General features: G+C 44.3%; 1 protein-coding gene across 3 annotated transcripts in view; it reads left to right on the forward strand.

Annotated features, from left to right (window-relative positions):
• Window positions 1–26,377, forward strand: part of SOX5 (SRY-box transcription factor 5) — a 441,228-nt gene that overhangs the window by 402,456 nt on the left and 12,395 nt on the right. For all 3 annotated transcript variants that reach the window (XM_086920362.1, XM_086920351.1, XM_086920354.1), the window contains 2 exons: window positions 19,166–19,274; window positions 20,726–20,899. In XM_086920362.1, coding sequence (XP_086776488.1) covers window positions 19,166–19,274; window positions 20,726–20,899 — 283 coding nt within the window. The remainder of the gene's footprint in view (window positions 1–19,165; window positions 19,275–20,725; window positions 20,900–26,377) is intronic.

The following is a 26,377-nucleotide window of genomic DNA, read 5'->3' on the forward strand; positions in this document are numbered from 1 at the left end:
TCTATGAACCTACCAGCTGACTCCGACCATTTGCTATGTAATACTTGCAACTGGTTGGCAGGCTGCAGTGGGATAAAGGAAAGGGTTTTAGTTGAAAATGTCCACAGTCCTATTTTACAAGCCCCACTGATGGACATGACCGGAAAAAATTTGAAAGCAATTCTTATTAATGCTAGATCTGTGAAGAAACATGAATCCCAAATCTATGACTTACTCTCAGAAGCCAAGCCGGACATCTTGTCCATTACCGAGACCTGGTTACATGAGGGATCTAACCCCACTCTGGCTAACTCTATACCTCCAGAATATAGGATAATCAGGAAAGATAGATCAGGCAATAGAGGAGGAGGAGTAGCAATTATATTTAAGAACTCCCTCCCATGTTCAGCCATACCTATTACTGGCCTTGAAGGAGCAGAAGGCTTAGGCTTTCTACTTTCAGTCTTCGCCCACCAGTCAATCGCTGGGGTAATTATTTATAGACCACCAGGACCGTCGAGCCGCTTTCTGGAGTCCATCAGCTATGCCATAGAACCTATTGTGACTAGATTTAGCCAATGTTTGCTACTAGGAGATTTTAATCTGCATTTTGACCAGAAGGAAGACCCTGAGTCTAAGAAGCTATGTGAATGTCTGGACATCTTTAGTCTGACACTGAATGTAATATCTCCGACCCATGAAAAAGGCCATATTCTGGACCAGATCTTCTCCACGTTCCATATTGCTCTGGACAACCTCTTTCGTATTATATGGTCAGACCATTTTATGCTTACGTTCCTGATGAAAAAATAGTTGATCAGGACTCAATCTAATGGTGTGAAGAAAATAAAGGAGTTTAGATATTTTAAACTCATCACACCTGAATGCTTGGCTGATATATTAGACCTTCACCCTATCCCTGGAGAAGGGTCTCTTGAAGATGCAACATTCGCTCTTGAAGGTTGGTTACAGAACTGGGCATTGCATCTTGCTCCTCCAAAGACACATAGGGCCTCTAGGGAAAACACCTCTGCTCCTAGGTTCACAGAAGCACTGAAAAAAGTAAGAGTGCTTGTAAATCTCTGGAACGTTTATGGAGAAAAAGCTTTGACCCGGAGAGCAAACATGTGTATAAATAGGCACTTAAAGCACACTATTTAAAGGTATGTGATGAGAAAAAAAGATACTTGGCCACAAAAATTGATCTGGCTAGAAATAGTAGCAGGGAACTTTTTAAGATTGTAAAGAACTTTGCCTCTCCAATAGTTACTCATAGTCCTTTTGTTCCGACCCGTGAATGAACCAATCAGATTGCCAAATTTTTCTATGACTAGATTAAGGCCATTCAAGATACCTTTGATATGCTTGTTTCCTTGAATCAGAATGATGGTTTCCTCCTGATTAAAGATTCCAGGGAAGGACTATTGCTGGAGTTTCCTCCTGTGTCTTTAGATACTTCACTCACCATTATGAAGACACTGGATCCCCTATGGATCCTTGTCCAGCAAAAATAATAGCAGCTGTTTCTGAAGTTTTAAACCCTTCTGTAAATAAAGTTCTGAATCTCTCCTTGTGGGAAAAATCCCTCCCCTTCTGAAGAAACCTTCAGCGGATCCTACTGTAGTTAGTAACTATAGGCCCATTACATTGCTCCCTTTTTTTGCCAAAACTTTGGAGAAGAATGTAAATAAGGTTACTACGAACTTTATTGAGGCCACTAATGGCCTTCATCCTAGCCAGTCGGGTTTCAGGGTCAACAACAGAATTGAAACAGCCTTACTTGAGGTTTTGGAAAGCATCACATCTAGTTTTAATACTGCTAGACCTCTCTGCAGCCTTTGATACCGTGCCCCACGGACGCCTTCTTCAGAGGCTTAAGGAATGCGGCTTCGGGGGCATGGTTCTAATATGGTTCTCTTCCTTTTTGGAAGACCGTCAGCAATCTGTCTAGTCGCCACCTTTCTCAGCCGATATCCCTACGCTGAATGTTGGAGTGCCTCAGGGCTCAGTTTTGAGCCCCACTCTTTTTAATATTTATATGGCACCTCTTGCTTCTTTAGTAGAGAATCTAGGGGCCAAGGTTCTTACTTACGTAGGTGATTCTCAACTTTTGTTTACTTATGAAAAAGATGAGCCATTCAACGAAACTCAAATACATCTGTGTTTGAATACCGTATTTGATTGGTTCCGACTGAATCAACTATAATGCAACTCCGCAAATACCAAAATTATTTTCTTCTGACATACTCCGGATGATGAATGGCGGAAGTGGTGGCCCAAGGATCAGCCGGCCCCTTCCTGTGCTGTTACGGCTGTTAAAAATCTTGTAGTTATGCTGGACTCAGATCTTTCTATGAAGATGCAGGTTCAATCAGTGGCTAGTATGTGCTTTGGGCTTTTAAAAATGATGAGGAATTTCCTCCCACTACTGTCACTGTCTCATAGAAAGACAGTGGTTCAAGCCTTAATAATATAAAGGCTGGACTATGCTAATGTGCTTTACTTGGGTATTCCCAAGTATTTACTGAGCCATCTTCAGGTTGTTTAAAATTCAGCCGCTAGAGCAATCTCCATTGTTGGGCTGAGAACACACATGACTAGCCTTCTGAAATCACTACTTTGGTTGCCAATAAAAAGCAGAGTTTATTTCAAGTCTCTTGTGTTGGCCTTTAAAGCTCTTCATAACAGCGGGGCTCAGTATATTAGAAAAAGAGTTATGCCCTATATTCCAGCCAGGACCTTGAGGTCATCAACCCAACATTTGCTGTTGGTGCCAAAATTTTGTCTGGCCAGAAAGGGTGGCCGCTCCTTTCAGGTGGTAGTGAGTAAACTATGGAACTCGCTGCCTCTATCCTTGAGACACGAATCTGAGCTCCTGAGCTTAAGACGCCAACTTAAGACCTGGCTGTTCCATCAATAGTGTGAATTGTGTATGACTAAGAGTAAACTGGGTCCGTCTTTTTCATGGTCTTCTTCTCTCCTTTTCTTTAGCGCTGGGACACTCCACTCCATGGAGTAGCCGTTTGTGCAAGTCTTTGTTTGCATGCATGAACACATTACAGACTTGCATATTTGTTTTGCCACTGTTTGGTATTGGGATTCTGGTAGCAGGATTATTAACCATGTACCTTTAACCCCCACAACTGAATAGATGCAGGTGATTAGCCGAATGGGTCCTGTGGGGCATGTCAGCCTGCATCTGGAGGCTCATGCTGCTGAGATGACTAGTACGATTGATTGACTAGTACGATTGATAAGGGGGTAATCGCTTTCCGTGTCTGATTTTTGTTTGTGGTAACTATAGATGCCAAATTGCTGCTCAACTGGATGTGTGATTTTCTAGTGGCAATTTTGCCATGTTTGCATCTGAATGACTCAGAATGATCATAGCAGTAAAAGTCTTTAAAACCTTAAAAAGTGTTTTTAATTTAAAAACAAAAAAAACAGTTGCATTTGCAGTTCAGGAAGGTTTTCAGCTTTTTGTAATCCAGTCTACTATTTAAAGAAAGGACAATAACAGAAGATCTTTCCTTCAGCAGGGACCCGGCAGGCAGACCCAGAGATCAGTAATACTCTGTTCTATCAATCTATGTTTTTATTTATTTTAAGTAGGTCTCCTACTTGAAGGTGTGTGTGCAAATCCACCTCCACCCCCACTCCCACTAAAGAGCTATTTGTAACAATATGTATTCCAGCCCTGTAAGCAGAAGCCTGTTTTATTACACAAGCCTCATGGAACACATAGTTCAGGGCTATTTTCCTCCCGCCCTCCCATCATTCCTCCCCTTCTCCCCGCCTTGCAGGAGTGTCAACCGCAAAATGACAGTGACCAATGTTGACTTAATGTGGATGTTTAATAATGAAAAAATGGTGTCAGTGGCAGCGTTAGTTACAAATGGCAGTAAGCATATCGGGTGGCAGGCCCGTAATAATTTTCTATCCATCATTCTCTCTGATGCCTCACTGGCTCTCTGATGAATGTAGCTGCTGGGTGTGTTAATTCTTTGGAAGCTGCAGTCATTCACTAGCGCACTGCTGTGTACTTTGTCAGTGTGGAATGTGGAAAGAGAGCACGCCTGTGTGGAGCCTTACCTACTCTGCCGGGTTGATTTGCACCCAATCACATCCTTGTGCATAGTTCAATGGTAATGTCTTTTGAATATGCTACACAAGCCAGCATAAGTGTCATGTTGGCAGCTCTGAAGAGCTAATAAAAATCAACTTTTGGGGGGTCTTTTTTCCCTTCTGATTATAACATTGATCTTAATGGGTTCTTATGGCTGGAGTACGAGATCCCTGAGTGAGCCACATGAAAAAAGTATTTTAGGATTCTCGTCAGAGATTCTTGCAGGTTTATTGTCAGATCCTAGCAGAAAGCAGCATTATGGACCGGGTAAAAGGATATTCATTGGGATGTAGGACGTTATGGTACCCATTAGTGAACCTCTAGGCAACCTAACATGTATACTGTTGTTGGATAAGAAAATTAGCAGGCCAATATTTTATGGCTTTCGGATACGGCTCTTACTTTCCCACAGGAATTGCAAGTGATTGATTCCTATTGGCTCTTGGATGAAATACTGCTTACTTGTTATGCACATACCCAACACATAGACACTGGAACAAGCTTGCATAACCCTATTTAGATTTAGAAACGGAATGTAAATTGAAATGTAAATGTGTATTGTCTGTTTCCACCATTGTCAACCGAGCAACCCAGATTTAGCCCTTCTGAGCACACCATTTTTGGATTAATGGGGACTTTTGTGTGGCAAACGTGTGAAAATTCCATAGAGTTTGGTGTCGAAGAACGATGCATAAATCTGCCACTGAAAGAGAGAGAAGGGGCAGAGAATGAGTGATGTGTCCATCATTAGGATCCATGCTGGTTTTCCAAATAGGGCATGCCCATCCGTGGCGGCTGATGCTAAGTTTGACCTGTGACTGAATGAATCAATTATTTGATTGCACATTTCTTAGCCGCATGGAGAGCACTGGCAGTGTGACGAGGGCCACAGGATGGAGAGCAGCCTCTTTTTCAGCTGGATTTTTGCCTTTTCCAAGCAGATGTGCTGAATTTACAATGGACGTTTTCCAAAGGAGTTTCACAAATTTGATTCATATAGAATCAGTTGCTTGTGGATTTGGGGTTTCCATCTCAACATGAAGAATCACATTCAGCTGTGCTTTATTTTATTTGGCTTAAAAAGCTCATACACATAATTGTAAGTGAGTGTTTTGTTTTTTGGGGGAGAAAGTCTGGTGGATTGATGTTTGGTCAGAATACTGATCCACGCACTGTTATTTGAGTAGCGCTACCTTGATGTTATTATTACCTCTTCATTGATTCAGCAGTAGTGCACAAATGAGAAAATGTCCTTGTGCTTCATCCACGTTGACAGACTATGAGACATGATAATCTCAAAGCATTTGACATCGCAGCTCAAGAAGAAATAAGAAGATGCATGGTATTCCTGTAAGTGCTTCATGAGCAAGAAAGTCAACAATCTATAGATCTATTTCGGTCCAGGAATGTGGTTTTACTGGAAGGACTCTGTGATTTTTTTTTATGTCACTGGTGGTTACATTTCTAGGTTATTTCCTTTGCACTTTCCTTTGTTCTTAGTGTAGATTCCCAATTGTGGGCTCTCTCTCATGGACACTGCAGTCTTTCTTAAAAACGAACCAAAGTCAGTGGCAAAAAGCAAGCATTTGCTACAATGATACTTTTAAAACCCAAATCATAAGTTTCGTTTTGTACTTTAAAAGCATTGCAACACCTATTAAAGCGGGGGCCTGGGGTTTCCACCTATGGTGCTTACCTTGTGTCAATTTCTATCAACCATTGAGGCTTGATGTTTTATTTGTACCTGAACCTCAATCACTCATAACTGAAATTCCTCCTCAGCGCTTTAAAAATGCCCTGTGCTGATACTCAGAACTGCCTTTGAATGGAACGACCTCAGCATTTTAAACAGGCAATATAACTGTAGTTCATCAATAGTTTACTTGTACTAAACACTCAGAAATCCATAACTAAAACAACACCAGTTCCTCCTCCTCCTAAATAAAACCTACAACCACAGACTACGGAAACACAGCCCAGGCTCAAAGCTAAACATGTGGAGTCCGCTCTAGTGTCAGCCGAGGTCGCTTTTGTCACTGCTCCCTGCCTCGTTACAGCAAGCAGGCATTTCAACCACATCGGCCCATCCTTAACACATGAGAGTGGCTTGGAGTCAAAGCCCAAGTCAGGCTGGAGCTAGCCTTAATCTGCCGCGGGCCATCCATCGAGAGCAACTTGACTACCTATCTGCTCAGCAGGTCATCACATACCGACCCAGGAGCCAACCCGCCCCATTCCAAGACTCTTCAGACCTTCAGAAGTGAAGACCAGGCCTCAGTGCCCCTCAGGGTTTGCGTCTCACACCTGCATACTTCCCGCTTCCATAGCACACCACCTTTCATCGCTTTTGTTTAGAGTTCAACATGCAACTTTCCCCGTTGCCCTTAAGTCACCACCAACATACACTATACGGATTACTCCTGCGGCATGCAAAGCAAACAGCGAGCCCCGCCTTCATGTAAAGGCGATGGCCGGCCTCAAGCTCCGGGCATGCCTGAAACTATTTATACATGTTGATGTATGTGTTTCAAATATTGTAAAACATATGGTATTTACATGAAAACCCTCATTATGTGAACATGTTATCCATCTGTGAGTCCAAGCTATGTAATTCAGTTGTGACGCGCTTTGAAGTCTCCTGTGGCCCCGTCCGTGCTGTACAACCGCTCAAAGAAATAGATACATGAATTTAAATTTTAACTGCATTGACCACAATTTGAATACCAACCAGTTGAAGGAATTCTCCATGTTATTTGTATGTGATAGCCCAGGGGCTGACCTGCCAGCCATTTAGTTCTGTGGGCGCAGCATCGCGTAGGCTTTCCGAGCAGAGGGTGTCCTTTAATGGCGTTGCTCAGACTCTTCGTTTTTTTCGACGCCGTCGTTTTTCGGGCTGCTGTGTTGTCATCTATCCTGACCCGGCGCGCCAATTTTTGTGTCAGTCTTTCAACATGCGCAATCAAACGTCTGCAAGAAAGTTTCTACGGGGCGCGAGGAGCGCGGGATCTTTCATATCCCCTGCGCCTGTGCACGAGGCGTTCCTGGGCCAGCCTTCCCTATCGCCCGAGTCCCCTCTGCAAAGATCAGAGCTGCTCCGCGCGGCAGCGGCATGCATTAAACATTGTGATTTGTTTGAGCTGAAAGTTTAGTCATTTTTTGTCATTTGCTTCTTGGGGTTTGTATATATTTACAGCTGTGTGCGTTTAATGGCGGCATGCCTTCTTTTCACAGATGGCCAGTAAAAGAGTTCTTAGAGGCGCTCTGCTACATTTGTCACCGTGCCACTGCTCGCAGCTAATGAGTGCCCACGCATGGTACAGAGTGATTATGGCGCATGCATGTGGGAATGATTCTCTAACAAATGCTATCTTTCAATTTCGAAAGTGAAAAGGGAAATCTGCTTTAGCGGGCCCTACACGTTGTATTTGTTGCTGCCTGTGCTGGTGGTGTTTGCAAGGTCGTTCATGAACAGAATGGAGTTTACATCTCATCTTCTTGTGTGTTGTTGGTCCCTGTTTGGCTGCACGCACTGATACAACCCTCAGATGCATGGCATAGCTCCTGTGCAAACACACTTTGAGTGCTGACTTTCAAGAACCTCTCCCCCTCTTATCACATCCTTTACAATCAGCCATAAATACCGTGCAGTTGTCTGCAGAAGAATCCGAAAGACCTCTGGGTCACAGTTTCACGATACCAAAGAGACAATCTGCTTGTCATCCTTCTGAAGCCTTTGAGATCAGAATGAATTGTACCTGGAAAGTAAGGACCATGTCCGTGTGCGGCCTCAGTTGGCCAATTTGTACCCAGTCCAGGCGGCGTTGGCTCCTGTGGCTTCGTCCCCGTTTGTAGTCGAAGGTCAAAGGAAGGCGTCTAAGAGACATGTATTGAGACGCCACTGATGCACAATGATGGGGGCCACGCCTGGTTTGCATGCTTCAACTTGCTATTGGAATTGGCTGGGTCGCAGATATGGTTTCTCACAGATAATACAATGCTCGTGACTGTGTTAACACACTCTGTAAATTCAATTCATGCATCAGAGTCGTGATGTTCGTGCTGTGGGCAGGTATTTCTATCGCTTTTCAGTGAGTGCAGCAAGTGCTGTAAAGGTTCTTTAAAGAGCGTATGGCGAGACAAAGCATGGGTGTGAGTCATCTGAGAACAGACGTGACATCATCATGGTGGGCCTTCCTAGCGCTAAACGTAGGGACATATATATAAGTGGCCCAGCAGGTAGAGAGGCTGGGGTCCAGGGCTCCGAGAGTCCCACTGCACCACAATCATATGATGGGGGTCCATTTGCCTTCTATGCATTATTCCCCATGCCACCCTTGCTCTGTCACTAGCCATTAAACCTTCGAAGCGCTTGAGCATAATGTGATGTAGCATGAAATGCCATCATATAACATTTCTTCTTTTGCATAGTCATTTAAAGGGCAGCCTGTGACAATAATGTGAATCGGAACCTTGCTCCACAGCATGCCATTCTGCAGAGCATAAACACATAAAAACACAATGTAATCAAAAAAGGGCCAAAAATAAGAAGCATTTATTTTAAAGATTCACATATCACCTGTGGGCGGACTGTTATTTCATAGAAACAGCGATCTTCGATAAGCAGGAGAAAAGTGCATGACCGAGGGGTGTCTAATACATTGTTTCTTCATTCTTTCTCTACTCCAGCACCAAAACAAAAAAAATCCTGCTGATAAATCGCTATAACATTATAAATATTGTTTCATCTTCTTTGGTGGTCTCTGCAAGTTTAGATAGTTGGACTTGGAAGAGTAAAACTCTTTTTGTTTTGCTTATTCCTTTTTATTGGTTCAGTAGAAGAGTTTGGAAAAGAAACAGCCAAAAGTGGTTTAACTTGTGCTTTGTCAGGTCATAGTCTTCCTCCATGTATCAACATTTTCCTGTGCTAAACAGCTGCACAGCTGCTATGGTCGAAAACGGATGTGGGAGCAAGTGAGCAGCCTCTGCTTTCTGCCTACATTAAAGATATATAATTATGTATATGCAGACTGAATACATAGCAGTCACTAAATTCCTCCCAAACCCTCACAAAAGGCCAGCCCCAGATTGCATGCATTGGTCTTGCCTGAATGTGCGTCTGTCGTTGAAAGAGTTTCATTGCCTTTGCACAAGATCTTCTTGTGGGCTTATCGGAGAGGAACTGCTGCAGCTCTTCGTGCCTTACTCAGAAAGGTTGGCCCTTATAGCTTTTGCCAGCTATGGAGGTGGTGGTTACAGTCAGCAGTCATGTATTGTTGAGTTGTTCATTCTGATTAAAGGTTCTCACCTCTGCCCTGTCCACTTGCCTTGGGATGTGCTTACATTTATGTGTGTAGCTGAATCAGGGAAAATGGACTGTCGCCCCTGAGGGCTATCGGTGTTCCTAGGGGAGAGTAGTAAACAATACTTCCACTCCAGGGCACGTGGTCTGCCCTCTGGAAAACCATTTGGAATCTTTAGGGAAACTACGCTTGCAGTATTCAGGTTTTTGGGCTTATGTGTCCATTGGTCATCTGGGGTGAGGTGTCCTCTCTCGACAGAGTCACTTCAGGTCATCTTATTTACTTAAGTGTTATTAGAGGTATATACTCCAAACCCACAGTGTTCATGAACTTTAATGTGCTGATGTTCACCAAAGGATTTCTCACTATACACAAAAAATGGCTTCTTGCCTTATTTTTGCCATTGATTGCTCCCTGATATGCTTTGTCCTGAATGTCCCCAAAAGGTGGATCTTTTCATGGGCTATTGTCTTCATCTAGTTTGCCAGGAGACTGCCCTGAACTTTAACCAATAGTGAACATTTGGTAGGACCATCCCACTGATGCCCTGGTGTGAATAACTAGGCTTCTAAGAATACCGTAAGGGAATTCTCCCATTACAGGGTCAGTCTAATACGTTGTTATTTTCTATAGTATTTTGGAATAGGCAGCCTGTCTGACCTGGGTAAGGAATACTGCAGTTTCTGCAGAGTATTGCATGGGTGAAAGGATGTTAGCTGATGAGTGTTTAATCCATGCCACATTTTTTGAATGACCACATCTAATGATTCATTCAGATACATTTTGTGTACCTTTTTTAATGTGGGTATCAAGAAAATGTGCCACGGTTTCAGTCATTTCATATCAACGTGGCACCCCCTTGTTTAGCATGTCGTGGGGTGCTTCTAGGATGCCCACGGCTGTGACTAATTTCCCTGGCAGTATCTTTGCCCGTGCTTAGTTATTTTATCTGCTATGACACTTTAACGCCTTATTGAAGAACAGATGTATCTCATGGGCTAGTACTTGGAGCATGGTGTTAAATAACGGTCATGGGGCGATTGTAATACCATTGTCGTATGTCTTAAACTGTAAGATTGGAAGGTTGTCTGCATTTGCACTCCCTAGCAATAATGGAAGGGCGATATTTTATGCCTATAGATGCGGTTTCCTCTCCCGCTGTCACTAGCCAGGAATTGATGACAAGGCCTTTGAGGAACTATATCTGATGGCACGACTTTCATTGACCAGTTGCAGAATGCTGCATATGCAATCAGTGTGCACCACGTCACAACTGTCTGACTTTTATCTACTTTTGTAGGATCTCAAAGCTATTATTAGGTTTACTGCAGATAGTGTTTTTTATTCTAGAACTGAGCAGTTTGATGAGGATTAAGGTTGTATTGTGGGGTTAAGTGTCATGTGATGTCACTTCATGTGTTGCTACCAGTGATCAAGCGTGTGTGATATCCGTTCAGCTCCCCATGCGACTGTGGTGACGTGGTGAACGCAACTTCCAGACGGGCACGCAAGCATTATTTAGGCTGCTTGCAGAGCATCAGCACCGACATTGGAACCACGAGTCTAGGGTTCCTCTTATAACTGCTGAGAACATCTGTTCATCAGTTGAACTGACTTCAAATGCAGTGACTTGCAAAATACCACATATTCTTCCTGGCTTGTTTATTTGCACCTGTAACTCACGTATATGGGGATAGCACCAATCCTTTGGTAATGACTGTGTCAGGGAAGTAACTGTGATAAATGCACGGGAGTAGGTCGATGCTTTATCGAGTTGTATCATCCTTATGGTCTGTGCACGCCGGTGGACAGATGTGCTGGCCGCCGTCTTTCATTCTCAGGGGGGTTCATGAAGACAGAGCAGACATTCCCAACATTTATTTGATCAGAGATACAGCTTGGTAGTCATCTGAGGAAGGGCTTCTTGGTTTTCCCGCTCGTTTTCATGAACACTTTCGAACAATCTGAAACTGACCCCAGTTGCCCTCCTGAACCTTCAGGTGCTGCCCTGGAAAGGCTCTCCGCTGTGCCTCTCTTCACACTCATTAGCTCCACGGTGAACAAATCCTGCTGCAAGCTCTCGGGCCTTTGTTTTCTTAAACCCAAAGTATTCTCAACCGCGTGACTCCACCTAGCAATAAAAAAAAACAGTGAAGCAAAAAGTCCCATTTTAATCTCCGCATCTGAATCCTCAAAAGGTCCGAGTCACAGCTGTGAAACAAAGGAGCGCGATCAGCGAAGGACGTTTTCCGAGTGCATTTCCAATTCTCTTGCTCTCTGACAACCTTGTAAAAAAACGGAATTCATCTGTGGTAAGATCACGATTCTTGTCACTGTGAGCGCCAAGTACTCTTGAGCCCTGGCACCTCTCACCAACTGGGAGCCAATCAACTCCTTCAGTGTAGTCTTGGGCCCTGTCGTAGACTGTCAGCCTCAGAAGTGTGATTAGAACATCATTGGAGCATTGCCACTGAGTTACCCCAGTACTGTGGCGAGATGTGTGCTTTGCTTTAAATGGTTGAAGATATCCCGGCTGTCTCTAATACAGTATGTTGTATCAGTGCATTCCTATAGTGCTTTCCTAAATTCTGTCCAGGCCTCAAGCGCCTTTTGGTTGGTCAAGTAAGCATCTAGTCCGTTTGTTGCACATGGTCGAAGAAGTGAGTTGACTCTTGAATTCTTAAGTGCGCATTTGTGAACAAGTACCACACTGATCCGCGACAAGCAGCATGTACCCTAGGGGTGAGAAGCTGCGCTTTACAAATCCGAAATTATTATTATTATTATTATTACATATAGAAGTGTGAGTAGATGCTTGCTTCAGTTTGCAAGTAATCCTTAACTTGCTTACTCAGTAACGAGGTCTTATCAGCCTCTTTAATTTGTTTTGTTTCAGTCTCTCCTTGTTTGTAGTGCTTATTGTCTTTTCTTCCTAAGGCTATTTCTTTTGTTGGTCCCTCTTGGCACGCACACTTTATCTCTTCCAGTGACTGATGGTGCATGCATAAACCTCAATGAGGGGTAGCTAGTGTTGGCTGGCCTGCCATCTGGTCCCTCGTCCCTGGCATTAGCTATCTCAGTCTTGACGTCAGCACGCAGAAGTAAAAGTAATCAGGAATCAAGGAGTTGTCTTTACTCTTCGTCATCTCCACTTCTTGCCCCCCTACGAGGGCCCAGCAGCAGCACATTGGAGTATATTGAGGGCCTAAGGGATATCAACACTGAAATGCCATCGGGGTCAAGGTGTGCCAGATCTCACTTCTAGCCAGTGCCGTAACAAAACTTGAGGGGCTCCCCCAGCAAGGTACATGGAGGACCCCCCACCCCTGGTCTTAATCAGGAGCTTTCAGGTCAGGGTATTGTGCTGAAGGGGCCCCTGGAGCTTGGGGCCCCATCCACCCTAAGTAGGCTGCGGGGCCTATGTTACGCCACTGATTATAACACTCGCATTTCAGTAAATTGATGTCCTGTGCTGGTTGTCGGTTGTTCGTTTGTTCATCTGCTTTACTGCACGTATTCACAACTGTTCATCTATGTTCCCTCTATGCGTTATTCGGTAGAACTGACAGGAGTCATCAGAAGTAAATGCCAGCGGTTACCTCCAATAATCAAGCTTGAAAGCAGAACAACTTTACATGTAATAGCTAAGTGTTCCTGTTTCGCGCTCATTTTGACCTTCAGTTTTGATTGAGAACAACATTGCTCAGCTTGTGCCACTGCGGCTCCCGTTGAAGCATCTGGCAGCCCTGCTATCATTTATTATGTGCTTGCAACCGCTGCAGCGTTGGCTAGCTGTGGGAGTTTTAACTACATGTAACGGGCTACCAAATTAAGGTAACCATGATTAATGGATGCTCTTTATGCGTGAACTTGAAACCATTGTGCATCCCTTTTTGGCGGCACTAAAGGGATTTTATAGGTTGAGGGCGGATTGGCATTATCTGTACACTGCCATTAATTTTGCAAAATAGAGGTCCTTGTTACCGGCTGTAATGTGTTTGAAGACGGCAATTTCAGCTTTGTCTTAAACTGGGAAGCCATGTGCGGCAAGGAGAAGCTTCTCATTATTTCAATATTTCCACCGCTGCGTATCGTTTTCTGCTCTCTTGAGACATTAATGGAGCCTTGCTTTAAGCAGTGTGCTTTACTCATTTCAGAGTTTGCTAAGAATCCCTTAAACGCTGAGAGCAGACATGATTGAAATAAATGTTTGTGCATGGACATGGCGTCTAGGCATATCGCATAAGTCCAACGAGATGCAAATAGCACAGTACACAAGCAGAGCACCCTGCTCTATAAGTTATAAGTGAAGTTGTGCTGCTGGCAACTTGGATTACTGGGGTAAATGCTGGCATCTACTTTTGAGGAGCACCGCCATTGCTGATTGACACAAACGACTCTTGCTGTTTCTGTGTGCAGTGCTTAGGACTGTGGGTAACTTCACCACTCTTTACTACCACCAGCCGGCAGAAACCAAGTGCATCATCTCCAAGACTGTGCGGTCACTGCTGCTCGTCAGCACGACAAGCAGTGTAGCAGACTGCCCATGAGTCCACCCCTTTTTACCTCCAGAAGGCAGGAACCAACCACTGTATTCATTTTGAGTCATCTCCAGGAGTTTGCTGTCACTGCTGATCATCTGAACTGGCTCTTCATGGTTCTAGATGCAGTGCGGAGGGCTGCCCATGACTCTACCACTCTTTACTCCAAGCTGCGGGAAACCAAGTGCTGGAATCCTTGTGCGTCATCTCCAAGGGTGTGCGGTCACTGCTGTCCATCAGTACTGACTCTACCTGGTTCTAGCTGCACTCACCTCCTCCTTACCCAGAACCACATTTCCTTCAGGAAGGAACTTGGGCTATTCGATAATTAATGCTCCCCCTCCCCCAAGCGCCTTGAGACCCTCTGGGTGAGTAGTGCGCTATACAAATTCCTGAACTTGAACTTGAACTCCACCACTCTTTACTTTGAGCTGGGGGAAACCAAGTGCTGGAATCCTTGTGCATCATCTCCAAGAGTGTGCGGTCACTGCTGCTCGTCAGCATCGACACGCAGGGCAGCGGACTGCCCATGACTCCACCCCTCTTTACCTCAAGTTGGCGGGAACCAACCACTGGATTTATTGTGAGTCATCTCCAGGAGTTTTCTTTCACTGCTGACTCTTCCTGGCGTAAACCGCAGGGCATATACGACTGCCCATAACTCCACCCCTCTTTACCGCCATCCCACTTTCTCTGTTGACTCTTCAGCATCTTCCCATTCTTCTGGCAAATAGCAGGAATAGTGGCCCTTTGAGGTGCCTTTCCTGGGTTAAAACCCTGTGCCGATTGGATTTTCTATTTTTTTTCTCTTGAAGGGTATTGCCAGCCACTTACCATCCCAGTCCTTTCGCTGTGGCGAGCTGTTGGAGTTTCTTGTGGTTTTGCCTGCAAGTGGCTCAGGTTGCCTGTTCTGTGCTCCCGACATGTGACTAATTCATTCAACATGAAGTGCAGTAATGTACTTTCAAACCAGGTCAAATCTTTAACTGTGAACTCTTTACAAGAGATAATTTTCTTCCAGGGAGAAGCGGGAAAATTAAGGGAAAGTAGGTCATCTTTAATCAGTTAGCACTGTTGAAGTGAGTGGTTATGATAGTGTGTAGAACCCATACACCAGGGTCTCTGAAAGCGCCAAGTTAACATTAAAGCTCACAATGAAACCTTGTTACATCATCAAGGAGCGAAAGGATTTTCAGGGGCAATCAAGTCTTTTTGTTGGGAGTTGCAAAAATGCTGTGCTTTCCGAATGATCAACATAGAAATGCATGGGAAATATTTGCATTAATCCAAATCGTTGTATGCAAACCTAACTCATGAATGACCCGTGTGGTGGCTACAGATCCTATTATTGCTCAGCACAATGATCTAGGGTTGAACCATCCCTGCCTGGATTCAGACCTGCAACATGGAAAGTTATTGGTTATTTTAAGCACTTTAATGGACCTTTTATGCACTTAAAAAGTCATCCATGCCCCGAATGTTATCCAGGGACAGAAACATGCCACAAACATGTAACACAAACATGTAACACAAACCACTTTAGAAGCAAACTGGTACATGTTGGTCAAAGGTTCAGCCAATTCTAACTTTAAAAAAAAAAAGTTAAATGATTTCCAACAGTTGGTTCCAATCTTTTCGAATTCTTTAAAAGTTATCACACACATCTCTGCAATGACTGCTTGCCCCACTAATTTATATTTTACTATATATCAAAGTGGGAGCATCCATGGCTGTTTACCTTGAGTCCTGTTCTCTTCAAAGCTCCATGGGATATCACAAAAGCAGGCCTGTCTTTCGTTTGTGCTATATTCATGATGGGGGTGGGTAACGTACGCCGCCACTCTATGAAACGATAAGCTGGAGCTGCTGCAAAACGTGCCCCACAAACTTGTTTTTATTTTGAACGAGGTACGCTACCAGAAAGCAGAGAGGGGCCCCTCATCCCCTTTAGGACCTTAGCCCCACATAACTTTGAGGGGCCTGAAGCCTACTACTACTATTAGAGCTCACTGGCACATTGTTTACCATAATGGGCAGCTGTAAATAGGCTGTTGTAACCTTTGCAGTCTCTTCTTTACCACAGACCCAGCTGGGGTAAGGTACATGCAGTAGAGCATGATGTATGAGAGGCTGGTGGACACGCCTGTCCACCAGGGGTTTGCACCAGACAAGAGTGGATGTGGACGCCCTCGTGACACAATGGATGATGTTGGGGAAGTCTTTGTTTCCCTGTTTGCAGTTTCTTGGACAGTAAGTTCAAAGCAGTGTGATACGCATGACCTGTAACTATGTACATCTGGGAATGGACCCTAACTTTATGGTCATGGGTATTAGGAGTGAGGTCAGGCAGTACCCAGAAGAAGAGGGGTTAGAAGGGTCAGAATAGAAGTGAGAAGGAGACACAAGAGCAGCAGGAAGGATTATAGGAGGAGCTGAATCAGGCTTTCTGAGGTCAAAGGGCAGCAGCTGCAAGATGAGGGAATAGGGAAGCTACGTTCAGAAATGTCAACAGGTGGGAGCACAGTTACAAAAGGATTAGTGGTCTGCTTGCAATTTAAATATCTTCCATGAGTCTGCACCCGCATAGCAGGCACGAAAGACCAGAGGTTGTAGAAGCATTTTAGTTCAAGTTTAACGGTACGGTGTCCACGCCATTGTCAAAAAGAATCTTGCTTCATGGAACTAGTGAAACTAAGATTTGTAAAGATCAAAATTAGGAACTTGCTCCAAGTATGATCTGATGTCGTTTGGAACATGTATGAACAGTTAAATATATCATTCAAAGACTCTGCTAACCTGTACTAAGTGCAGTGCCCTCCCCAGCTCCAGTTCCATTTAGCTGACTTTGGACTTCTCAGAGTAAACGTATGTCTGTCTATCTATCTATCTATCTATCTATCTATCTATCTATCTATCTATCTATCTATCTATCTATCTATCTGTCTGTCTGTCTGTCTGTCTGTCTGTCTGTCTGTCTGTCTGTCTGTCTATAAATCTTTTCAAGAGTTATTCAGTGATCTGTCCGGATTGCCTGGACAGACTGGTTTGAAAGATGAGAAACAGGATGAGAGTTAAAAACCAGTTGCACTGATGAATGACGTATTGACTTGCGCCAGCTGATCCTTAAACCTGTGGTAAAAGTTAAGAAAAAATAGTTTGTAAACTGGTCAAAGAGTCCAGGAGGGTGTATGTGAAGTAACAAATGAGAACACACATCGGAAATAGAGGACAGTCGTTAGATCCACTTTAAACAACAACAAAACGAATTAATAACCTTGAAAGTGAAAACCTATATTTTTCTGAGTCGTGAATAGGTCCTTCAAGTAAGAGAGTGAAAGTTGTAAAAATCCCCTACACTGGAGACAAACGTACCCCCTCATTTGACTTGACTTATCTTCTGAATGCCAATGATACACATTTTTCTGCTTCCTACTTTAAACCTGATCTCCCACCTCAACTCTTAGGCTGTGTCAGTGCTGTTCAGTCCTGGAAGGCCAGCCATTCTTTCTAGCTCAACTTCTCTAGGACAAAAATAATGTACTTGCTTGCAAATCCGAATCCATGCATCCTACTATTATAATTTCTGCAGACCCTTTCATCCTGCTTCTTCAGCCAGAAAACTTGGCATATTTAACCCAGCTTCCACCTTTGAATCGTCTGTTCCATCCACAGATACAGAGCCCAAGAACTAAATGTCTGCAGCATCTGCCTCAAATCCACTTCACATCTGGTTAGAGTGCTCCTGGCTGCACCCCCCTTGCACTAATGAGACTATCCAGTTTTGTTTCCAGTTGGTCCCCTCCAGGTCTGCTTTCTGCCACTGGGCAAAGTTCTCAACTGTGAATAACCTATTTAACCTCTGTCTCTCTACTTTCTATACCTGGCTGACCTTCGCACACTCCCTGGTAGCTTTGTGTAGAACCTGCTGCTTTGTTTTCTATTTTTTGTTTTTATTTTGGTGTGCATTCTTATATGCTCCACATATTAAACGTGTTCTCCCTTTCCGCAAAAGAATGGAACACCAATAGACTCGTCAAATTTGTCATCCATCTTTAATAAAGTGCACCCCTTGCTGAATGATACCCAATGCTATCTGTGTAATGGTACATGTCAATCTTGAGTTGAAGTATTGCACGTGCACATAAACACACAGATGCGTGGAGTCCGGCCAAAAGGCTCTCTTCTTGCTACCAGGGGGTTGTCTCCGCCTTTCTGACCTGAGCTGTGAATTAAACGGCACACGTGTCCTCTGCTGTCGCTCCACTCACCTCTTCCTAGCCCGCTGTGATTGAGGGTTAAGGTAGAGCAGCTACCGAGGATATGTGACAGTCTGACTGTCGAGATGCATGCTGGGAGAATTATCGCCCTGTGCCGTGTGTCTGAATGGCGGAAGGCAGGGTGCTCATCTTGTGCCTCGTAGTCGTGTGCATTTTTTCGCTGTTCACCTTTACATTGAAGAGGAACAGCGGAAACCACCGTACTACCCAGCGTCTGCTCGTAGGCGCCGGTTTTCAGAGACATCACCCGGAATGTGCTATTTCATAAACTTGGCCCGTCGTTATAAGCCTATTCACAGGTTGTTGTTCTGATTTCCCGTTTAACGGCACACTTCACACACAATGCCTTTGATGGAGGCCATGCATGCATTCACAATGATAATAATAGGAATATTACTTGCCGAAAAGCGCTTCGACGCCTCGTCAGGGGTAGTAAGCGCTATATAAATGCCATTACAATACAATACAATTGATAATAGCTTGACGCCTAAAGATAATAACAACTGTATTAAAAACACCAAGAGCTGCCAGAATACTACTACTACGGCCAGTCATAGTCTAGTAATAATGACTACTGAAATATACTGTGTTGGCAGGTTGAGGGTTACAGAAAGGTAAATTGTGGCGTTTTGTGCTGAAGACAGTAGCAGTGTCCCCACTTTTAAGGACAAGGATGCAAATGCTGTCTTCATCACTCTTTCACAAGCAGAGGAAAGCAAAACAAAACTGTTTATATTGGAAGATTAGTTGGGGGCTTTGGCAAGGAATTGTGACCCTGTCCATTTCTCCTATTAAAAAAAGTGAAGCATCGAGAACCTCACTCCGAGGATGGGGGTTGGGGGATTAATCCAACAGCAAAGGGCATGTTTGAAGGTTTCAGTGTAAGACTTTAACTCTACTTTTTAATTGCTCAGTTCAAATTATGAAATGTTGCTCTTTCAGGATAAAACAACGCTGGAGAGCCTGTCTCAGCAACTGGCAGCGAAACAGAACGAAGACGGGAAGTTTAGCCACGCCATGATGGATTTCAACCTGAGTGGAGACTCTGATGGTTGGTACCCATGATTACTACACTGGTCAATACTAGACCGTCTGCATGCAGGCCAGCTGTATGACCCTGCAGCTCCTTAATGAGGGCGCCTCAGGAAGCAGGCATGAGTTTTCAGCTCCCATAAGCACCACTTCCTTTAGGCATTAGACCAGGTGATAATGTGTCATCTATCTGTTAGCACTTGCAGAAAACATTCTCCCATCACTATAGTTTGGGTTAGACTCTGGAGGAGTTGAATATGGATATTTCATATAGAACATTTACATCTAATGTGCAAATGTTTAAGATAAATTGAGGTGTCCACTTTAATGACTGCATAGTTACGCCCGACATCCTGCCGCATTCACTGCACCTCCGCTCCACTGCCAGCACCACACCCAGCCCAGTGCTTGGGGCTGGGATGGAAATATTGAGACTTGAAATTTGTTGGCCTGTGGGAGGAAGCACAAAGATGAGTTGGGCTGGAGAAGGGTGATGAATAGGCTGATGGTGACGATTGGCAGTACAGACTAGTCAACTCTTCAGGTAGTAGAAGTAAAAGCCCAAATTTCAAACGGGAATCGGAAAGATGAGCAGTACCAGGTAGATATTGAAGAAAATACAGTAGAGGATAAGTGGGGAAAGGGAGGTATGTACAAAAGTAGGAAGTGGTGGCATGAATGAGTCTTTTCATTCTGGTAAGCCTGCCTGCCAGCCCTGCAATGTCCATTGGACATGAAAGTTCCACTACTCTGTGTGTTGCTGAAGTGGGCAGGTGATATCCTTTTAGAAACCATGGGGTCAGTTCCAAAGGGACAGTATGAGTTTGTAAGACAGGAGGAATGTAGTGGCTGCATCAAGAGTGGAGTAAGGCACGCTTACGGTGCAGGGGGAAATTATGTCCAAGGGAAATGGAGAGGAACGAATACTGACGTCACAGGGAGCAGAGCCAAAGAGTTGTAGAAAGCAGCAGTAGGGAGGTGGTGAGTCCAACCCTTGCCTACATCCTACATAAAAGCCAAGGGCAAGCGTTCAGTAACGACTTTAGTGGTAGACCACATTAGACACCTGAACCATCAACACAATGCAATTACCCACTGAGTCTGTAAGTTTTAAGGCTGTTCATGGATTGAATGGTATAAACATCCACACTAATGATGCTTCATACTACAGAAGGTAGCTTTGGATTCCTGCATATACCCTTTGATTCAATGTTTTAGTCCTTGATTCAATATTGTCTAACTACAGACAGCGTCTGTAAAAACTGCTTTCCAATTAGTCTCTTTGCACCAGGATTGTCTTATGCAACACTGCGGATCCCAAAGCGGAAATCCTAAACTGGGGGAATGTTTCTCAGAATGCTGGTTATGTACCATTAGGATACCTTCAATATTCAGTGGAAGCTAGAATGTTCATGAAACTAGTGATACATGTTCTGCCAAAGTATCTGAAGCAATGCCCTCTTCTTTTAGGAAGTGCTGGTGTGTCCGAATCTAGGATTTATCGTGAATCTAGAGGACGTGGAAGCAGTGAGCCACACATTAAACGTCCAATGAATGCCTTCATGGTGTGGGCAAAAGATGAGCGAAGAAAGATCCTCCAGGCTTTCCCCGACATGCACAACTCCAACATCAGCAAAATACTGGGTAAGAGGTGCAATGTGTTATCTTTCTTTTTGGTATTCATCAATTGAGAACCGATTTGTTGGTCAGTGGAGTACGTGGCCGGTCTCGGCTGTGGCCGCTGCACACAGACTAGAAGCATTGCCTCGCCTCACATCGGGTAGCCTGCTTCCAGATAGAGAATGAGGCAGCCTTCTGTATCCTTTCTTCTAGCGTAGCTGAACTACGCTTTGATCTCAGGGTAGCATTCAGCAGGACGGTGGGTTGAAATGCAATGCTAAGGATTGCTAGACGTCTTGGCTGAAACTGGACTCACAAAGAACGAGACATAGCACAGTTTCTTCAGCAGGAGAATCTGGACTATTGAAAAAAGCAAAAAAGACCAGTAACATGTGCTGTTTTAGTAGTAAGTCCAAGTGGCTTACATTAATTTGAGGTTTTAGTTGGGTCTGACAAATAAGTATGTGCTATTGGTTTTAGACTTAAAAAATAGGATTGTGAACTTTCATATGGAGAGACAGCTATTTTCCATTACCTCCCCTTATCACAGAGTCAAACATTTTCCCAAAATAGTGTCTCCAAAGGCAAACCAAACAGTTATTGGTACTGATGCTAATGAGCATAGTAGGTTACACCCTGTTGATATATCACACAATGGTACCCCCAAAACTGCTCCCAATATCCTTCAACTGCAACAATTGTGTGTACTTGGGAAATGTTTAAAAGCAAATTATTTAGCGCATTATAAAGATGCATCAATTGTTTTGGCTTCTATGTACTGAAAACATTTTCTGAAGCTTCACCACCACACTCAGGGCAGGTATCACATGCACATTAGAAGTGCACTGGAAGCAGTAGTGCTAACCTCACCCTGAAAGACACACATCATGGATAGTGGAAGCAGCACATTGTAAGCCCCCTTACAGGGAACAAGTGCAGCATGTGGAGCAGCAGTTAAAGCTTCTGTTGCATGCACAGTTAACGTAGGAGAGCAGAGTGCAAGCTTTCCACATTCTGAAGAGGCAGCAGGATGGCCTTAGCAGTGATGTCTTCCTTTGAATACGCTGAGCAGGGCAGGCATTAGCACAGGCAACAGCGGAGCAAGATTCACTTGCAGCACCTTCACAGAGCACATACATCTTGGCCATCAATAGCACACGTGTCCTCAGCATACCAACACAATGCAGCACAGGTGACCAAAGTGCAGACATTCCATACACTCTTAGAAATATGTAAGGCGCACTTTCAAAAGAGATACAGTGGTCATTCTTGCCCAGGTGGTGGTGCAGGCTCAAACGGTGTAATAGGAGCAGCATAGACCCCATCCAGGTTGGAGCAGCTGAGCCCGCCATGATCCCTGGATATAAAGAGACCACTCCCGTAGAGGGGGATGCCTCGCCTCCAGAGAATAGTGATGGTTACTCGTTCCTCCACCAGGTGGCTCTCAGGTGCAGATCACACTGCAGTGGTTTCTGGTGGGTGATGTGCCGTCACACTGAGCCTGCCTTGGGTAACAGCCTGAACACCAGCACTCATCCCATTCGAACCCTTCGGGTGCCTAAGGCTCGGGCTCTGGTTTACTGAGAAGGTCCGGCACCAGTAAACAGCAACCCTCTCCATCCTTGGTCCACTACAAATGAACAAATAGCTGGTGCTTCCTCAGAAAATCCATGATGAGGCCTTCCTTCAGTCCAACGTCCCCTCTTTATATCAATACTTTTTCCAATAGTAATGGGACTGCACCTGCCTGGTTGGTTTTGAGCACTTGTTTGCCACAAGACCTGGCCCTTGTCGGTAAAATGTGGGGTCAAAAGACTGTTTCAGAAGGAGTTCTAATGTTGTCAGTCACACATATGGAATTCTATATGGCAATTGCAGGTAGTTGGGCACCATAATGGTGGGGACTTCAGCAGCATCCGTTCATTTTTCCAATATGGCTGCCACACTGCAAAGCACAGATCTGTGATACAGCCACTACTTTCTGCCTCGCAGCCCTTGTCTACACTTACCCAGTAGTGTTGTCCTAGCGGATCCTAGGGACTACTAACCCAAAACAAAACAAAAAAAACGTGTTTATTTATATGTAGCGTGAACGAAGCAGATCAGAAGTCAAATGATGCATTCTCTTATTTTAAACTCAATGGAAACTGCTCCGAACAAGCATCTTGTAAACTGTCCACGGCGAGGTTGAAAACCAGAGTTCCTGCTTGAGGCACGCACGGGAGGGAGGCTCGTGCGTTGCCTCTTAACGGATTGTTTTGGATAACAGCCTCTGACAGCACAGCGCTAATTCCTTCTGCTTTAAACGGGCGCTTTAGCTGGGCTGACATTTTATGCCGTCTCGGGAGATTCCATTTGACATTTTAAAGGGCTTCCAAGCATTTTATAATACCCTAAAATCTGGTTTTCATAAACCATTCTGCAGAAATTGTTAACATAAGGAATCGCCTTTTTACTGTTTTGGCCCCAGAACAGCCTGATAGGGGGACATCTTTTTCCGATTAAATGTACAGTAGTTCGACCGCAATGTGCAAATTCACTGCAGATCTGGCGGAGGTGACAGACAGTGCAGCTCGGCGCGAGCGCTTTGCTGTTTTACTGCGCTTAGAAGCAGGAGCGGCAGATCTGACGAGAGTAATGGCCGGGGCTTTGCCGAGCGGCTCCCACCAGCTTTTCACCTTCACTCCCCTCAGATGGAGATGCGCGCCCGGCGCTTCTTTCCCTGACAGACGTGCCACAGAGGTCTTCTTTGATTTGGGAAAGGACAGTCGTTTGAAGCCGGCGGGGTACACTCTGCTGACGGATGTGCGCTCAGTGGCTGCAGCCAGCCCTCCTGCCAGGGTTCGAGTTTGTGCGTCTGACAGAAAATTGCAGTTTCTTTCCTTCATCACTCTGTCCTGCAGTCCTCTTGTTTCGGTTTTTTTGTTGTATTTTTGTTTTACAGAAGTCACGCAGGTGTATGCTGTTGATATGAGGGTGGTTTCTTTTGGAGACAGGGCGTAGCTTGGCCAGTGAGATTGGGTGGCTGTGAGCTTTCGATTCTCCAACAATCACGCTGGCGTTTAATGGTAAATTAAATACATATATGAAAAGCAGGGAATGTGAGAGGGGCTACGGAGCAGTGGGAAGGGTGAGAATGTAGCTTGGCAGTGGTAGTAAGTGGGAGAAACAATATTTTGTAAAATAAGCAATATTTTTGAAGACTTTCAAAGCAGAGAGCGAGATATAGTGGGTTTTTGTCTGTGGTTATGTAAACCTTCGTGGTGAAATCCGACAGCCACCTCACCATGTCTGACTGAACCACCTGTACCCAACGATTTTCCAGTAAATATATTTATTAGGGGCGTGTAACAGCAACCAAACAATCCCCCCCCCCCCGCCCCCATCCCCCCAAACAAACCCTTTTAAGCTATGCTGATGCTTGGAGTTGTAAGGAGTCACGTACGGCTTGCAATTTGTTAGGCGGCCATGTTTTTGTTATTGCTATGGAGAGCAGAATTCACCTTTTTCTGTTTTGATTTCATTGCATTTTATTGGCATTTGTATAGTGCATACTGCCCCAGACGAGGTATTGAAGCGCTTTGCGGCAAGTAGTGCACTACTGTGACGTCCAAGGTTTGTGAGTAAATCCAGTGGTTAGTTGGTTGTTATGTTTACTCTTTGGCTGTCAGGAAAGCATTCCATGCACTTGATTCAGTTTCTTTTGTGGTAACTTGAATTAATGGGATTAAGGTCACATTATTAGTTTATATTCTTGAGGTTAGGCATTTTCCGTGAATTCATTACACCAAAGCTGTTGACTGATGTTTGCCCATACATGCCTCCATAGTTAGCAGTTGTTTTTTGCAGGATACATACTAGAAGAGCCTACTCCATGCGGATTTTTTGTTCTATGCCTAAACCATATCTTTCTATACAACCTCACCATAGGCAACTTCCATTTTGACTTCTTGTTTTTTTTTTCCATCCCATTTTTTGCCATTCACTCTCCCATCCTTTGCTTTTTCTGATAGGCATTCTAGAGAATTTGGCAGCTTTACCGATTTCTAAAAATGTGATGAGATGCAAAAAGATAGGTCGGCACAGAAAACCATGCTTTGAAATTTAACTTGTGTGTGTTGCATCGTGATAGGTTTATTGGCAGGTAGCCGAAAGCACTTCATTGGCCCTCACCCATTTTCTGAGCCGCGACAATCCTATCTCCCTAGTGCCCAATGTTGATTGAATAATGTTTATTTGGATGAATTTAAAATCCTTAGCATGTACATGTAAATATGGACGTGCTCCTGTTTTTCATTTAACCAACACTGCTATAAACAAAAATGTAATAGTTTTTAAGACAACAAACCCACTTGAATAGTCAATATCCACAGTGCACTGGAATGGAGGCCTGTAAGGATCACCTTCATGTACTGTGCAGCATCTAAGGAAGGCGGACTATCTCCAATGAATTGATTGAGTTCAGGGATAAGAATATGTGCTTTACAGACCTATGTCTGAGGAAAAGTGGAAATATGGGGAAAAAGAAAAGGGATATCAAATTCCGCATGTGTATCACCCAGTGTACCACAAAACGCCGCTAGTGCAAAAGAAATATAACGGAGAGATAGAGATAGATACATAGAGCTCCATAGGAAAGTCTACACAATCACTCAGTAGTGGACTCTACTGTCCCTAAGTACATGCTGTACGGGATACCGTACTCCACACGCTCCCTCTGTAGTGGACACTATAGTCCATGTGTGCACACTGTGGTGTACACGATACTCCACACACTCACTCCATAGTGCACACTGTACTCCACACGCTCACTCTATAGTGGACACCATAGTACCATCGTTCACATTGTAATGAACTGCAGTCCACACGCTTACTTCTTAGTGAACACTGTAATCCACATGAACACGCTGAAGGGGATACCATACTCCTCATGCTCCCTTCTGTAGTGGACACTATCCTCCATGCGCTCACACTGTAGCGGACACACACTCTGTAGTTGACTCTACTCCATGCTCGATCTCTGTAGTGTACACCATAGTTCTGCCATTCACGTTGCAGTGGACCGCAGTCCACACGCTCACTCCGTAGGGGGCTCCTGCTTTACTATAGGTTTCTGAACCTACCCCAGGATCATTTCTGTTTTTTCATAGCATTGATAACATATTATTTTTTCCTACACTGCTTTTGCTCTTCTGTTTTAGCATGCACTAGCCAATTACACTTACAGACTCACTCAAAACATAACCTTTAGCAACTGTTTCTTTAACGATTTATTCCAAACTTGGAAAAGTGTACCGCTTTAGGCAGCACAGCTGGCAGTGTTTTATGCGAATGAGACATGAGGTTTTTATTTTATTCCTAACTGGAAAATGTCAACAGAAATGTATGAGTCCAGTTACTTAAAATGTAATTGTGAGTCAGAGCTGTTGTGGCACGGAAAGCACTCCGCATTTTACATCAACCCCAGCCCCAGTAAAAGGGGAAATTATGAGCTGGTGAAAC

This window comes from Lissotriton vulgaris, chromosome 1_1, assembly GCF_964263255.1.
Source record: "Lissotriton vulgaris chromosome 1_1, aLisVul1.2, whole genome shotgun sequence".
NCBI classification, from domain to species: Eukaryota; Metazoa; Chordata; class Amphibia; order Caudata; family Salamandridae; genus Lissotriton; species Lissotriton vulgaris.